The 15,358-nt window shown below is 41.8% G+C and overlaps 1 protein-coding gene across 5 annotated transcripts in view; it reads right to left on the minus strand.

The window, feature by feature from the left end:
* Positions 1-15,358, minus strand: part of PFKFB1 (6-phosphofructo-2-kinase/fructose-2,6-biphosphatase 1) — a 108,387-nt gene that overhangs the window by 7,578 nt on the left and 85,451 nt on the right. For 4 of the 5 annotated variants that reach the window (XM_055565025.1, XM_055565023.1, XM_055565024.1 and 1 more), the window contains 3 exons: positions 11,418-11,625; positions 7,863-8,009; positions 2,091-2,195 (listed from right to left, as the gene is read on the minus strand). In XM_055565025.1, coding sequence (XP_055421000.1) covers positions 2,091-2,195; positions 7,863-8,009; positions 11,418-11,625 — 460 coding nt within the window. The remainder of the gene's footprint in view (positions 1-2,090; positions 2,196-7,862; positions 8,010-11,417; positions 11,626-15,358) is intronic. The other variant, XM_055565026.1, reaches the window with a different exon arrangement.

Below are 15,358 nucleotides of genomic sequence, written 5' to 3' on the forward strand. Positions count from 1 at the left end.
TGGAGAAGAAGAACCTAAATGTCTATAAACAGATGAATTGAATATTAATATATTCCATTGTATACATATAAATTTAATTGTGTATATATTAATTAACATATACAAAGGAATATTATTCAGCCATCACAAGAATGAAATAAGGCCATTTACAGTAACATGGATGAACCTAGAGATTATCTGAAGTCAGACAGAAAAAGACAAATATTATATGACATCACATATATGTAGAATCTAATTTTAAAAATGATATAAATAGTCTTATTTAGAAAACAGAAACAGACTTACAGATATCAAAAACAAGCTTATGGTTACCAAAGGAAAAATGTGGGAGGGGGGATAAGTCAGGCACTTGGGATTAATAGACATACACAATTACATATAAGATAGATAATCAGTAAGAGCCAATGGAATAACACAAGGAACTCTTCAATATTATGTGATAACCTATATGAGAAAAGAGCCCGAAAAAGAATAAGTATATGTATATGTGATACAACATTGTAAATCAACTATAACTATAATCCAATAAAATTTTTTAAAAAGAAAAAATCCATCTATGTGGGTACAAAGTTTATTAATTGTTTGGAAATAATTCTATTTTATCTAGAATTCATAATAATTTTACTTTGGTAATGTCAATTTAACCCCAAAATACAATATGTTGGCATTATAGGGACAAATAGTGATGTATTCTGATAGACTGGTATAAATTGAAGTGCTTCAGCAAGCATTCATTCAATTAACACTCACTGAGTAAGCTGTGCTTACAATAATAAATTTAATACTAAGAATAATAATTCATTTAGGGAATAAGACACAAGTTTGAAGTAAGTAAAATAAAAAACAACAAACAATATAAGAGAGGGAGTGACCAGAGTTGTAAAGTTTTTATATTGATTCAGGAGGCAGGTAGAGATATTGATTTTTAGATTTTGTCAGTCATACATATTAAAATGTTAAGAGTAACTCCAAAAGAATGGAAAGAGATTGCATAACTCAAACATAGATGGAAAATTTTATCAATTCTAAAGAAGGGAGGAAAAGACAAAAAATAACCAAGCCTAGAGAGCTCAAAATAAGAGAATAGAAATAAATTCACATAAGTCAGTAATTAAAATAAAAGTATACCAAACTTGCCATTCAAAAGTCATATATTTCCAGTGTTTATTAAAACCAACAAAACCCATCTCTATGTTGTCTATAGGAAACAAAACAAAACTACACAGAGAAGTTGAAAGTAAGTAACTAACCAAATACTGAGCAGATAAAATTTTAATATCATATAAAAAGCATTATTAGGGGGAAAAGAGGCTTGCTCACTATATTATAAAATATACAATTTACATAGGAGATATAATTGCTTTAAATTTGTATGCCTCTGATAATATAGCCTTAAAATATGAAAAGGAAAATGAGGGCACAGTCACTGACTTCATAATGTCATTTCTGAAGATGAAAATACAAATGTTAAAGTGCTTTGTAACACAGGATATCTATCATTTCATCTTCTCTAATATTCTGCTTTCTGATAATTTCCCCCAGGAATCTGTATCAGAAATGGAGTATGACTAATAAATATTCTAACATGTGAAACTGGCTAAATGGAGGCTAGGTTGAAACAATGAGGATTCACCACTGCATGGGAATAGGGAACTGATAATCTGGCTCATATGGTGGAAGAAGAGTTGGTTAAGCCATTAGCCATTGTTACTTGGGACTCCAACTCACAGTCCAGAAAGGCTGGAACTTTAGGCAACTTGGCAATAAAGTGTCAGAAAATTAAAGTACATTAAAATATTTCAGATGCCATTAGTTAAAGAATATTAAAGACAAAGTCTAGGATAAAGTGAGCTTTCCTGAAAGAAGGAAATAAATGGGCAAATGTACAGCCTTTAAAAAGAGGAATATGTTGCTTATAGCCAAGAATGAGAGAGCCAAGGGCCAGATAATCATGTGCTTTGTGGGATGGAAGATGCAAAATTTGATTTACCCTGTTTCTAAAGCTGTCTGGGGAAATATGGAATCCTGGTAGTTGGAATAAAGATACCGGGGAGGAGTCCTAAGAGTCTGGCCACCCCTCCAAATCTTACCTCTCCCTTAGGATAGCGGTAGCGGTATTTATCTTGGTCTCGCAGTGCAAATTCTTCAGGGTAGTGTTCTTGGATTTCTTCATAGGTCATCTCCTCACAGACACCCTGAGAAAAATTATTTGGGGACAAAAGTTTTCACAAGTTGAAATCTCCACAGCCTTTACCGTAGTTCTGAGGCCAATGATTGTGGAACATTAGCACACAAGCACCTGGGTTTCTGCTAACACACCTCTAGGTTTGGGTCTGCTGTCTGTTGTTGTTCAGTCACTAGTCGAGTACAATTATTTTAAACTCCATGAACTGCAGCACACCAGGCTTCCCTGTTGTTCACTATCTTCTGGAGTTTGCTCAAACTCATGTCCATTGACTTGATGATGCTATTCAACCCTCTCATCACCCCACCAACCAACCATCTTTGTCACCCCTTGCTCCTCCTGCCCTCAATCCTTCCCAACATCAGAATCTTTTCCAATGAGTCAGCTCTTCAAATCAGGTGGCCAAAATTATTGGAGCTTCAGCTTCAGCATCAGTCCTTCCAATCAATAGTCAGGACTGATTTCCTTTAGGATTGACTGGTTAGATCTCCTTGCTTTCCAAGGGATTTTCAAGAGTCATCTCCAGCACCACAATTTGAAAGGATCAGTTCTTCAGCACTCAGTCTTCTTTATGATCCAACTTTCACATCCATACATGACTACTGGAAAAACCATAGCTTTGACTATATGCACTTTGTCGGCAAAGTGATGTCTGGTTTTTAATACACTGTCTATGTTTGTCATAGCTTTTCTTCCAAGGAGCAAGTGTCTTTTAATTTCGTGGCTGCAGTCACTATCTACAGTGATTTTGAAGCCCATGAAAATAAAGTCTGTCACTCTTTCCACTTTTTTCTCATCCATTTGCCATGAAGTGATGGGGCCAGATGCCATGATCTTAGTTTTTGAATGCTGAATTTTAAGCCAGCTTTTTCACTTTCCTCTTTAACCCTCCTCAAAAGGCTCTTTACTTCCTCTTTGCTTTCTGCCATTAGAGTGGTATCATCTGCATACTTGAGATTGTTGATATTTCTCCCAGAAATCTTGATTCCAGCTTGTGCTTCATCCATCCCAGCATTTTGCATGGTGTACTCTGCACATAAGTTAAATAAGCAGGGTAGCAATATACAGCCTTGACGTACTCCTTTCCCAATTTTGAACCAGTCCATTGTTCCATGTGGGCTTCCCTGGTGGCTCAGACGATAAAGTGCCCACCCGCAATGCGGGAGACCCGGGTTTGATCCCTGGGTTGGGAAGATCCCCTGGAGAAGGAAATGGCAACCCACTCCAGTATTCTTGCCTGGAGAATCCCATGGACAGAGGACCCTGATAGGCTACAGTCCATGGGGTCGCAAAGAGTCGGACACGACTGAATGACTTCACTTTCACTTTCACTTTATTGCTCCATATCCAGTTCTAACTATTGTTTCTTGGCATTCATACAGGTTTCTCAAGAGACAAGTAAGGTGGTCTGATATTCCCGTCTCTTGAAGAATTTTCCACAATTTGTTGTGATCCACAGTCAAAGGCTTTTGCATAGCCAATGAAGCAGAAATAGATATTTTTCTGGGATTCCCTTGCTTTTTCTACAATCCAACACATGTTGGCAATTTGATCTCTGGTTTCTCTGCCCTTTCTAAACCAAACTTGTACATCTGGAAGTTCTCGATTCACATACTGTTGAAGCCTAGCTTGAAGGATTTTGAGAATTATCCTGCTAACATGTGACATGAGCACAATTGTATGGTAGTCCTTTTGGTATTGCCCTTCTTTGAGATTGGAATGAAAACTGACCTTTTAATCCTGTGGCTACTGCTGAATTTTCCAAATTTGCTGACATACTGAGTGCAGCACTTTAATAGCATCATCTTTTAGAATTGGAAATAGCTCAACTGGAATTCCATCCCCTCCACTAGCTTTGTTGGTAGTAATGCTTCCTAAGGCCAACTTGACTTCACACTCCAGGATGTCTGGCTCTAGGTGAGTGACCACATCATTGTGGTTATCTGCATCATTAAGACCTTTTTTGTATAGTTCTTCTTTGTATACTTGCCACCTCTTCTTCCTGGTGGGCTATAGTCCATGGAGTTGCAAAGAGTTGGACACAACTGAGCAACTAACACTTTCACTACTTCACTTTACTGCCCCTATGGAAGGAGACAATACATTCTATTTGTTGTCTGGTATATGTGTATATGTGTGCACAAGGTATGTAGCTGTGTGGATGTGAGAATGAGTGCATGTGCCTGGGTGTGTTCAGGCTGAGTGCATGGTGGGTATCTGTGGTGTTTCTCTATGATTATCCTAGCAGGTTTATAGGTGTACATTGTATATATATGTGTATTTTTATAAATTTGTGGGTTTAAGAATTTGTGACTGTGTGTGTGTATAGCTTGCTCATGATGTGTATTTTTGGTATGTTTAAGGTCTTATGCTATTGGTTGTGCATTTGTAGTAATGGTAATGGTAGTAATGCTTGTAATGGTAGTCAGCATATATATGTAAGTATATATATATAAGTATGAGTATATGTATGTATATAAAGGATGTCTCATCATCTAAGAATGTGTGTGCATAGGTGTCTCTGTGGTCTGTCTCTTCATGTGGGTCTCAGTGTGTCTGTGGTGTGTGTGTCTCTGAAATGTGTATATCTATAAATATATGTGTGAGTATCTATGTGTCTATGTCTGAGGTCTGTGTGAATCTGTGGTAATATGGCTGAGGCTGTATGTCTGTACTGTTAGTGTGTCCATGGTATGCCTCTATGTATCTGTGTGATGTAAATATATGCAAAGATTGCATGCGTATCTACAGTGAATGTGATATGTACCTCTAGGTGTGTCTGTCTGTAAGTGTGTGTGTGTGTGCATGAACGGTGCACATATGATTGGTAGATGTGTCTGAGAGGAAACCTGTGCTTGACTAGTTAGTCTATGTGTCTGTGAAATGCATATCTGTGAGTGTAAACATACCTGTGGTGGATGTCTGTGACTGTGTACACAAGTGCATGTGTATGTACATATCCACAACAGGGCTTTTCAATGTTATCACATTTCCCATCCTTCCTGCCTACACTTCTTCTCCAGGACCTCTGGCAGATAAAGAAATAGGTATCCACAGACCTCTCTCAGAAGGCAAGAATTAGCAAATTCCTCAGTTTCAAAGTGGTCCTTGGGGATATACACTCTCCTGACCCAAAGAAGGAATTAAGGGCTCTTAAAGAATGAGTTCTCACTAAGAAATCCACAGAAGTGAGGTGTCTGTTGTTAGAGGTGGGATCGATGTTGGGTTTATAAGATTCCCTTCTGGTTTGGTAGATTCCAATTAGACCTTCCTGTAGTGAAGCAATGGGCTCTGGTTGTCTTTTGAGCCACCAACCAGGCTTTTCTTAGGAGTTAGGTTCACCCCTGCCCCAACCTACAAGAAGATAGGCAGTGTAAAACCTGCATCTGACACTGCCCATGGGAGAAAGTGCACTCTATATATTCACAAAGTCCTTCCAGATTGGCTTTGGCTTTCTATTCTGAGGCATGCTGGGAATCTGTTGCCTGTGACTTAAAGAAAATCGCCTAACTTCTTTGAATTTTATTTTCCTCATTTGCAAAATGAGGATAATTATAACTATCTCAAAACAGTATTTTGAATATTAGAGATAATATATGTAAAAGAGACTAGTATAGAATGTACAAGACACACTTAAAAAACAATCAATGGAATATATTACTCTATAATTAATATTGCTTAGATTAATTAATCCCAGGCTCCCCCATCCCTGGGATTCTCCAGGCAAGAACACTGGAGTGGGTTGCCATTTCCTTCTCCACTGCATGAAAGTGAAAAGTGAAAGTGAAGTTGCTCAGTCATGTCCGACCCTCAGCGACCCCATGGACTGCAGCCTTCCAGGCTCCTCTGTCCATGGGATTTTCTAGGCAAGAGTACTGGAGTGGGTTGCCATTGCCTTCTCTATACACATACACAATTCCCTCTTTGCTTATGCTGCTTTCTTTGCATGATTCCTGATCCTCTCTACTTGGCTCACTGTTACTCAACTCTCAGGTTTTAAGTAGGCATCACTTCCTCCAGGCAGATCATGGCTGGGTCAGATGCCCACATTCTAGCCTATCAGAGTCTGCATCACACATGCTGTTCTGTATTCCTCTGACTAGCCTATTTTTTTTTCTGAAAATAATGAAGACAGAAACCAATCTCTCTCTCTAGCACTATTCTAGAGTCTGAAATGGAGTAGGGATCCAATAAATGCTTATACCACATGTGTGCCATAAACAAACAATAACTGAACTATTATGATGAAAAGTTGTCTCACATGTATTTTATAATAATATATGTGATATGTATAACAAAGTTGTATATCTGTTTTCTAAATATGTGTGTCTCTATACATCTATAGTTGAGTATATATGTTATTATGCATGCACACACATACTTCCTGTATTTATCTAGCAGGCAATCAGGTTAACCTACCTACACAGAAGTTATCTACATCTGTGGTGAAGCTTTTACTTTAGTATCTAACAATCATAATCTGTGGGCTGCTACCTGATGTAAATGTGCCTATAGTGCAGGTGAGACAATGGAGAGGAAATATCTTCTTAAAGAGCTCATAGAAAAACCTGACTCTAAAGAAAGACTGTCATGTCATGAGGGTCAGATGAAATATTCACTAAGTTTTTCCTTCATTTCATCTCCAATACACATCTGGTCCATCACACCCTCACTTCTTGCCTAGACTAATGCAGTCATCTCCATACTGGTATGCATTCTCATTCTGGCCCTCTTCCCACCTAGCCTCCAGACATGATCATGATGGAGTCATGGGTGGAGTCTTCACAGCATGGTCTTTAAGAAAATGTGAATCACATTCAGCCCACTCCTCCTTTTGGCGAGGAAGGTAAATTTTTTAAAAATAATTTTTAATTGGAAGATAATTGTTGTACAATGTTGCATTGATTTCTGCTATACAACAAAGTGAATCAGCTTTAAGTATACATATATCCCCTCCTTCTTGAGCCTCCTTCCCATCCCCCACCCCCGTCCTCTAGGTTATCACAGGGGACCAATCTGAGTTCCCTGTACTATACAGCAGCTTCCCACTAGTTATCTATTTTGCACATGGTAGCCCACTCCTCCTTGACTTAGACCACATCAATGTTTTCCCATTTTTAGGGTAGCATCCAAATCCCTTAATATGGACTATAAAGCCCTATAAGCTCTCTTCTTTTCCAACCTCATCTCCCTTCTCTCCAGACCTTACAATCACCTCAGACTCTCTGCTGTTTTCCCTCAGTTCCCTGAACATGCCATGCTCTATTATCACCTCTGGGCTTTCACATGAACTGTTCCTTATTCATTGAACTAAAATTATTCCCTTACCCCAGTCCATTTTGCCTGCTTCTAGGAAATTTTCCTTCTAAATCTTCTACCACTGTCTTGTCAAGAATATCCTCACCTTCTGAGACTCTGCAGATCCTTGTATTTCCCCTCTCACAAACTTTTGTTGCATGCAATGCAATGTCTTATTCACTGTCTAACTTTGGGCTCCATGAGAGTGAAGACCTTGTCTGTTCTGGACTTCACTGGATCCCCAAGGCACAGAACAGTGTTTAGCACAAGAAAAGCTTGTTGAATTAATTAGGTTCTGCATATGAGGCAGAGTAAAGGCAACCCAGGGGATAAGTCTAGAGTCACCACCCACCAGGGAATCCATCCCCCTCCATCTCACCGCATCAATCTCATTCAGGGCCTTCCATTGCTCATAGGGAATGCCTAAGGCTTCAGCTGTCTGGATAGTCCTCTTCATGTGGCTGGTCCACACCTTCAGTGAGCTGATACCCTGGGACTGAATGAAATTGGCCAGGGCATAGGCATACTGAGGAGTGGGGGTGCAAAGGAGGAGAGGATGGGAGAAAGAGAGATGAAAGAATACAAGGTGACCGTGAGAATAAATTTAGATCTACCACAAATAATGGAGTGATAATCAACAAGGAGGAGTAGAGTTTAAATGTTTCCAATTTACAAAAAGTCATATTCTTGCCCACATGACTAAGGACCAAGGGAATAGAAAAGAATATGTGTATTTATGTGTGTATATGTGCATATGTGTGTGTGTGTGTTCACTGAAGCTTGTTCATAGAACCTCCTGCTTGGTTATTCATTCATTCAAACAGCTCACTTCTAACATTTGTGGGCCTGGGACAAAAGTACAAATGGAAGCACTCCACTTATAGTTCACCTCCCTTCTTTTCCCATTTCTGCTACATCCTGTACTCCTAGGCATCTTAAGTACATGCTTATGAATAATCCAGTCACAGGAACAAATTCTGTCTATACCATATCTCCACCAATCCCCATGACATACAAACAGTGACCCCCTTGGCCATTCCTTTCCCTAGGTGTGAAAGATTTTGTGACATGTCCTGTTCTCATGTGAACAGACTCTTGGATAGGCCCCATATAGCTACTGGAAGCAGACTCTGGGCAGGAAATTCTAGGATTCTGGGTACTCAGAGTGTGGTCTGGATGTGTATGTGGGTGGGATGTGGGGGACATTTCTCTTTGACCTTGTGAAAGGTCATTGCTTGAGCAGGGGACCTGGTACTAAGATTCTAAGGGCATTAAAATATTTACTGAGTGTGTGTGGGCATGTGCTGGGTGCTGGGGTGGCCAGTTCTCAAGACACAGCCTGGTGCACTGGGATGACCCAGAGGAATGGTATGGGGAGGGAGGTGGGAGGGGGGGTTCAGGATAAGGAACGCATGTACACCTGTGGCGGATTCATGTTGATGTATGGCAAAACCGATACAATATTGTAAAGTAATTAGCCTCCAATTAAAAAAAAAATATATATATAAAGACAGCCCGTCCAGTGAGGGAAACAGTGACAGCACCAAAAGGAACCACTTAGGTTTGTGGAAGTGCAGATGAGCAACTGATTCACTCTTCTTCTGCAGATAGGCATGTTTTTAATCACAGATGATGTGTGGGGAACATCTGCACAAATGTACAGATACAGGCACACATTTTTATGTACAAATATAGGCATTGTGTCCACACATTCTAATTATGGATTATGAGTCAACAGTCAGTGTGCTCTGGTGGAAGGAGTCCTGATTGGGAGACAAGTGATGGGGTTTAATCCACCCCAGCTCCATCACAGGGTCCCCTTGTGGCCTGGGGGCATATCTTGGGCCCACCCTGGGTTTGTATCTCCTGACTGTGGCATGCAAACAACATTAGCTCACCCAGCCTGGTTTCTGTGAGTGTCACATTAGATAGTAGACGGGGAGCCACCAGAGTGCTCTCTATTACATAGTGAGAGCTACTGTGCTCGATTGTGGATGACTGTTGATGGGAAAATACTTTGGAAACCATGCATGTTGCACTGTACTCTTTAGCATGAAAGTTGGAGCCAGGCATGTGCATGTACATGTACACATTTCTGTTTAAGGAGGCATATTGTATGGACATGGCCATGTGTCCAAACTGGGTGCTTAGTTGTGTGGGCAAGGCCATGGACAGCCCCAACCAAGAGACCTCTGGCTGTAGGTGGTGCCACAGGCTTGGGTGGCATCTCTATGGCCTCTGACTCTGCTCTGAGGAGTGAGAGAGGTAATAGTCAGAAGTCAGAGTCCACCTTGAGGGGATACTACCAGTCTGAAAGTAACAGAAAAGGAGCCAGGAGGACTGAGGTTTCTGGTATGATGACTTGCCTGCAACACTGCCAGCTCTGCAGTGGGGGAGGCTGAGGGGCAAGCAGGAAGGCCTGGTTTTCAGTCCTGGCTCTGTCCTTTACTGAATGTGTGACCAGAGGCCACTTCTTGTTCCTGTCTGGGCCTCAGCCTCCTCTTCCATAAATCAGTGATGGCAATGCCCACCCCACAGAGTTGTGAAGATTAAATGAGGCCACACATATGGAAGTACATGGTGCCATGAATGTGCAGAGGTGTCCAATAAAAGAGGGAGCTTCTTCCCTCCTGCACCTCATTTCCCTCTTATCCCACCCCAAGTCATCCTCCTAACAAGAACAATACCTATGTTAACAAGCCTAGTGAAAGTGAAAATGTTAGTCACTCAAGTCGTGTCCATCTCTGTGACCCCATGGACTGTAGCCAGCCAGGCTTCTCTGTCCTTGGAATTCTCCAGGCAAGAATACTGGAGTGGGTTGCCATTCCCTTCTCCAGGGGATTTTCCCAACCCAGGGATCGAACCCAGGTCTCCTGCACTGCAGATAGATTCTTTATCATCTGAGCCACCTGGGAAGCCCCTTTAACAAGCCCAGGGAGAGGGTCAAATGCAGGAAAATGTGTCTCTTTATTTGGGCAGCAAGTATAACATACAGGTCATTATTCTTGACTAGAAAGAAGAGACTCCCACCATTGGCTTCCCTTATAGCTTAGTTTGTAAAGAATCCGCCTGCAATGCAGAAGACCCCAGTTCAATTCCTGGGTCAGGAAGATCCGCTGGAGAAGGGATAGGCTACCCACTCCAGTATTCTGGCCTGGAGAATTTCATGGAGTGTATAGTCCATGGGGTCTCAAAGAGTCGGACAAGACTGAGCAACTTCCACTCACTCACTCAGAAAAGAGACTCCCACCATGAAGTTCAGAGATGGGCCAGAACTGGGGGGTATGGAGCCGCCCAAGTGACCTGCCTGGGATGGCAAGAGAGGACAGGGGAGGGCTTCCTGGGTCAGCCCATGGAGCAGGAGATGGGTCCTGGAAAGGGTGGAGAAGGGAGGGCAGGAAAGAAGTGGTGACTGGTGGGGGACAAGAGTCAACTCTATGATGACCTGCAGTGGGGGTTTGGGAGCATAGCATCAGCCCTGAGTAATGCAGGAGAAGATGGATTCAAGTGTGGGGCACTTCAGGGCAGCTGTCTGTGCAAAGGATGGTCATCAGCTGACAGAAGGGACAGAGGAGGGCAGCCTCCATGGTGGAAACTGCACAAATGAAGACACAGAGTTGTGAGAAAAATGAAGGGACCAGTTAGGCAGGAGAGACAATACTTATTTTAATGGGGTTGGAGGAGCAAGTGGTCTGGGAAGGCCTGGTGTTCCAGGACCAAAGCATCAGAGTTGCTGGTGGCACGTGGAAGCCATGCAGAGATGGGTCAAGACTGAGTGGTTAATGGGGTGGAAGAGCAGGAGTGGCCAGAACCTGCTTTTACCTTGTCACTGAGTCCCTCCACCCTCAGGACCCAGTCAGCAGCCACCCCACCAACTTGTGGCCCACTTGAACCAGCCCAGTCAACGTTTCAGAATTTATGGGGCCTTCCCTACCTGCTTGCCCCGAGCTGAGAGGCCAGAGTCACCTCCAATGCGGCCTCTGAGGTTGAGTTCACTCTCACCGTGCCGGCATAGGTAGATGGAGCGGGGTGTGACGTGAATGTTCATGAGATAGTAGACTGTGCGGCTCTGGATATGGTCCTGCACACGATTCACCATGTAGCGTGTGCCCACGTCGAAGATCTTGATGTAGGACAGGTGGCTGGGCCAGTCCAAGCAGGAGCAAGGGCAGCTCAGGAGCTGATGTTGGAGAAGCTGATCCCAAGAGAAAGCCCCAACCACACACCCTGCCTTCAAGCCTACTCCATAACACAGCTCTCACTTACCTTTCCTCTAGCCTTGCCTTGTTCTGCATACCTGTTCTAGAAACTTGGTTCCTGGCCACCCTGAGGAGCTCACTGCTTGCTACCATCTCCCTTTGTCTCCTTTCTTCAGTCTCAGTTTGAGCCAGACTGTTTTTTTACTTTCATTCATTACACTCCATGCATCTAGTATTCTCTCTTCTGTGGTTCACACTGCTGACATACTGAGAGAGAAACAGTAATCCTCCAACAGTCAAGCAGGAAGCAAATGCAAGTGTCCTATGAGATGTTGGAAGCAGTCAGGGACAGGCAGTCAGGCACAGGGTATGGTCACTGTTCTTTCATGTCTGAGGGTCAGAGCATCTGCTGTCATGCTTACAAATATGCTTTAAAAATATCTGAAATACCTGGAGATCTCTTCATGTCACTAAAGAACTCTGGCAAAGGTAGGCCCTTTAAATTATCTAGCCCTTCTAATACATTTTAAAATAGAACTCACCTAATACTCTGATATAAACATCTATTGCATAAAGCAAAAAAAAAAAAAAAAAAGCAGCTGCCAACTGTGCCTGACTGCCTGTCTCTGACCGCCTACATCTCATAGGCCATTTGCATTTGTTGAGCATTTCGTGTGTGTGTGTGTGTGTGTGTGTGTGTGTGTGTGTGTGTGTATCTGGCAGGGGTGGGAGGTTTCAAACTCCATAAATCCTCATAGCCATTCTAGGAAGTGGAGACTATAATCTCTGTTTTATAGGTGAGGAGACTGAAACACAGAGAGAGGAAGTGATTTGCCTGATGTCAAACTCTTCAACCTATGACTCTTAGAGCCTAGGTGGAAAATGTCTGATGTCACCTTGTTGTCTTGTTCCTGACACTAGGTTCTGAGTGGCACTAGGATAAACTCCAAATTCTTTAGCTTATTGTGACATTCTAGGTGCCTTCATACGTTGGCTGTGCTTGGCCTCACCTCAGTGTCCCATGTCCATGCTCATAACTTTGTTTCATTTCAGCCTTAATGCTTTTGCTGAAATATTCTCTGTACTCCTCCACTTTTTATTCAGACTTAACTAGACCTTTACAAGGTACTGTTCTCTTTCCTTGAAAAGATGTTCTTTCCCTGGTTCCAAAGCTGAGCTCCTATGCATCTATCCTCCAAGAGTCAGTATATTCACTCTCTCTACAAAGATTTTTTTAAGCCCAGGATCATGTGACTCATTTAGAGGTAGTTCACACCAAAACTATGACATTTTCTATTTCTTCTCGGCATACCCCCATAATTTATATTTTAAATTAAAAATCATCAGTTCAGTTCAGTTGCTAAGTCTAGTCTGACTCTTTGAAACATGGACTGCAGCACACCAGACCTCCCTGTCCATCACCAACTCCTGGAGCTTACCCAAACTCATGTCCATCAAGTCAGTGATGCCATCCAACCATCTCATCCTCTGTTATCCACTTCTCCTCCTGCCTTCAATCTTTCCCAGGATCAGGGTCTTTTACAATGAGTGCATTCTTCACATCAGGTGACCAAAGTATTGGAGCTTCAGCTTCAGCATCAGTGAATATTCAGGACTGATTTCCTTCAGGATTGACTGGTTGGATCTCCTTGCAGTCCAAGGGACTCTCAAGGGTCTTCTTCAGCACCACAGTTCAAAAGCATCAATTCTTCGGTGCACAGTTTTCTTTATAATTCAACTCTCACATCCATACATGACTACTGGAAAAACTATAGCTTTGACTAGATGGACCTTTGTCGTCAAAGTAATGTCTTTGCTTTTTAATATGCTGTCTAGGTTGGGCATAGCTTTCTTCCAAGGAGCAAGTGTCTTTTAATGTCATGGCTGCAGTCACCATCTGCAGTGATTTTGGAGCCCAAGAAAATAAAGTCTGCCACTGTTTGCATTGTTTCCCCATCTATTTACCATGAAGTGATGGGACCAGATGCCATGATCTTAGTTCTCTGAATGCTGAGATTTAAGCCAACATTTTCACTCTCCTCTTTCACTTTCATCAAGAGGTTCTTTAGTTCTTCTTTGCTTTCTGCCATAAGGGTGGTGTCGTCTGCATATCTGAGGTTATTGATATTTCTCCCAGCAATCTTGATTCCAGCTTGTGCTTCATCCAGCCTGTCATTTCACATAATATACTCTGCATATTAATAAGCAAGGTGACAATATACAGCCTTGATATACTCCTTTCCCAATATGGAACCAGTCCCTTGTTCCATGTCTGGTTCTAACCGTTGTTTCTTGACCTGCATACAGATTTCTGAGGAGGCAGGTAAGGTGGCTTGGTATTACGATCTCTTTAAGAATTTTCCAAAGTTTATTGTAATCCACATAGTCAAAGGCTTTGATGTAGTCAATAAAGCAGAAGTAGATGCTTTCTGGAACTCTCTTGATTTTTCTATGATCCAGGAGATGTTGGCAATTTGATCTCTGGTTCCGCTGCCTTTTCTAAATCCAGCTTGAACATCTGGAAGTTCATGGTTCACATGCTGTTGAAGCCTTGCTTGAAGAATTTTGAGCATGACTTTGCTAGTGTGTGAGATGAATGCAATTGTGTGGTAGTTTTTGGCATTGCCTTTCTTTGTGATTGGAATGAAAACTGACCTTTTCCACTCCTGTGGTGACCGCTGAGTTTTCCAAATTTGCTGGCATATTGAATGCAGCACATTAACAACACCATGTTTTAGGAATTGAAATTGCTCAACTGAAATTCTATCACCTCCACTAGCTTTGTTCATAGTGATGCTTCCTAAGGTCCGCTTGACTTCAGACTCCAGGATGTCTAGCTCTAGGTGAGTGATCACACCATCATTGTTATCTGGGTCATTAGGATCTTTTTTGTATGGTTCTTCTTTGTATTCTTGCCACCTCTTCTTAATATCTTCTGCTTCTCTTAGGTCCATACCATTTCTGTCCTTTATTGTGCTCATCTTTGCATGAAATGTTCCCTTGGTATCTCTAATTTTCTTGAAGAGATCTCTAGTCTTTCCCATTCTATTGTTTTCCTTTATTTCTTTGCATTGATCACTGAGGAAAGCTTTCTTATCTCTCCTTGCTATTCTTTGGAACTCTGCATTCAGATGGGTATGTCTTTCCTTTTCTCCTTTGCCTTTAGCTTCTCTTTTTTTCTCAGCTATTTGTAAGGTCTCCTCAGACAACCATTTTGCCTTTTTGAATTTCTTTTTGTTGGGGATGGTCTTGATTACTGCCTCCTGTACAATGTCATGAACCTCCTTCCATAGTTCTTCAGACACTCTGTCTATCAGATCTAACCCCTTGAATCTGTTTGTCACTTCCACTGTACAATTGTAAGGGATTTTATTTAGGTAATACCTGAATGGTCTAGTGATTTTCCTTACTTTCTTCGATTTAGGTCTCAATTTGGCAATAAGGATTTCATGATCTTAGCCACAGTCAGCTCTGGTCTTGTTTTTGCTGACTGTGTAGAGCTTCTCCATTTTTGGCTGCAAAGAATATAATCAATCTGATTTCAGTGTTGACCATCTGGTGATGTCCATGTGTAGCATTGTCTCTTGTTTTGTTGGAAGAGGGTGTTTGCTATGACCAGTGCGTTCTCTTGGCAAAACTCTGTTAGCCTTTTCCCTGCTTCGTTTTGTACTCCAAG

Source organism: Bubalus kerabau, chromosome X, assembly GCF_029407905.1.
Source record: "Bubalus kerabau isolate K-KA32 ecotype Philippines breed swamp buffalo chromosome X, PCC_UOA_SB_1v2, whole genome shotgun sequence".
NCBI lineage: Eukaryota > Metazoa > Chordata > Mammalia > Artiodactyla > Bovidae > Bubalus > Bubalus kerabau.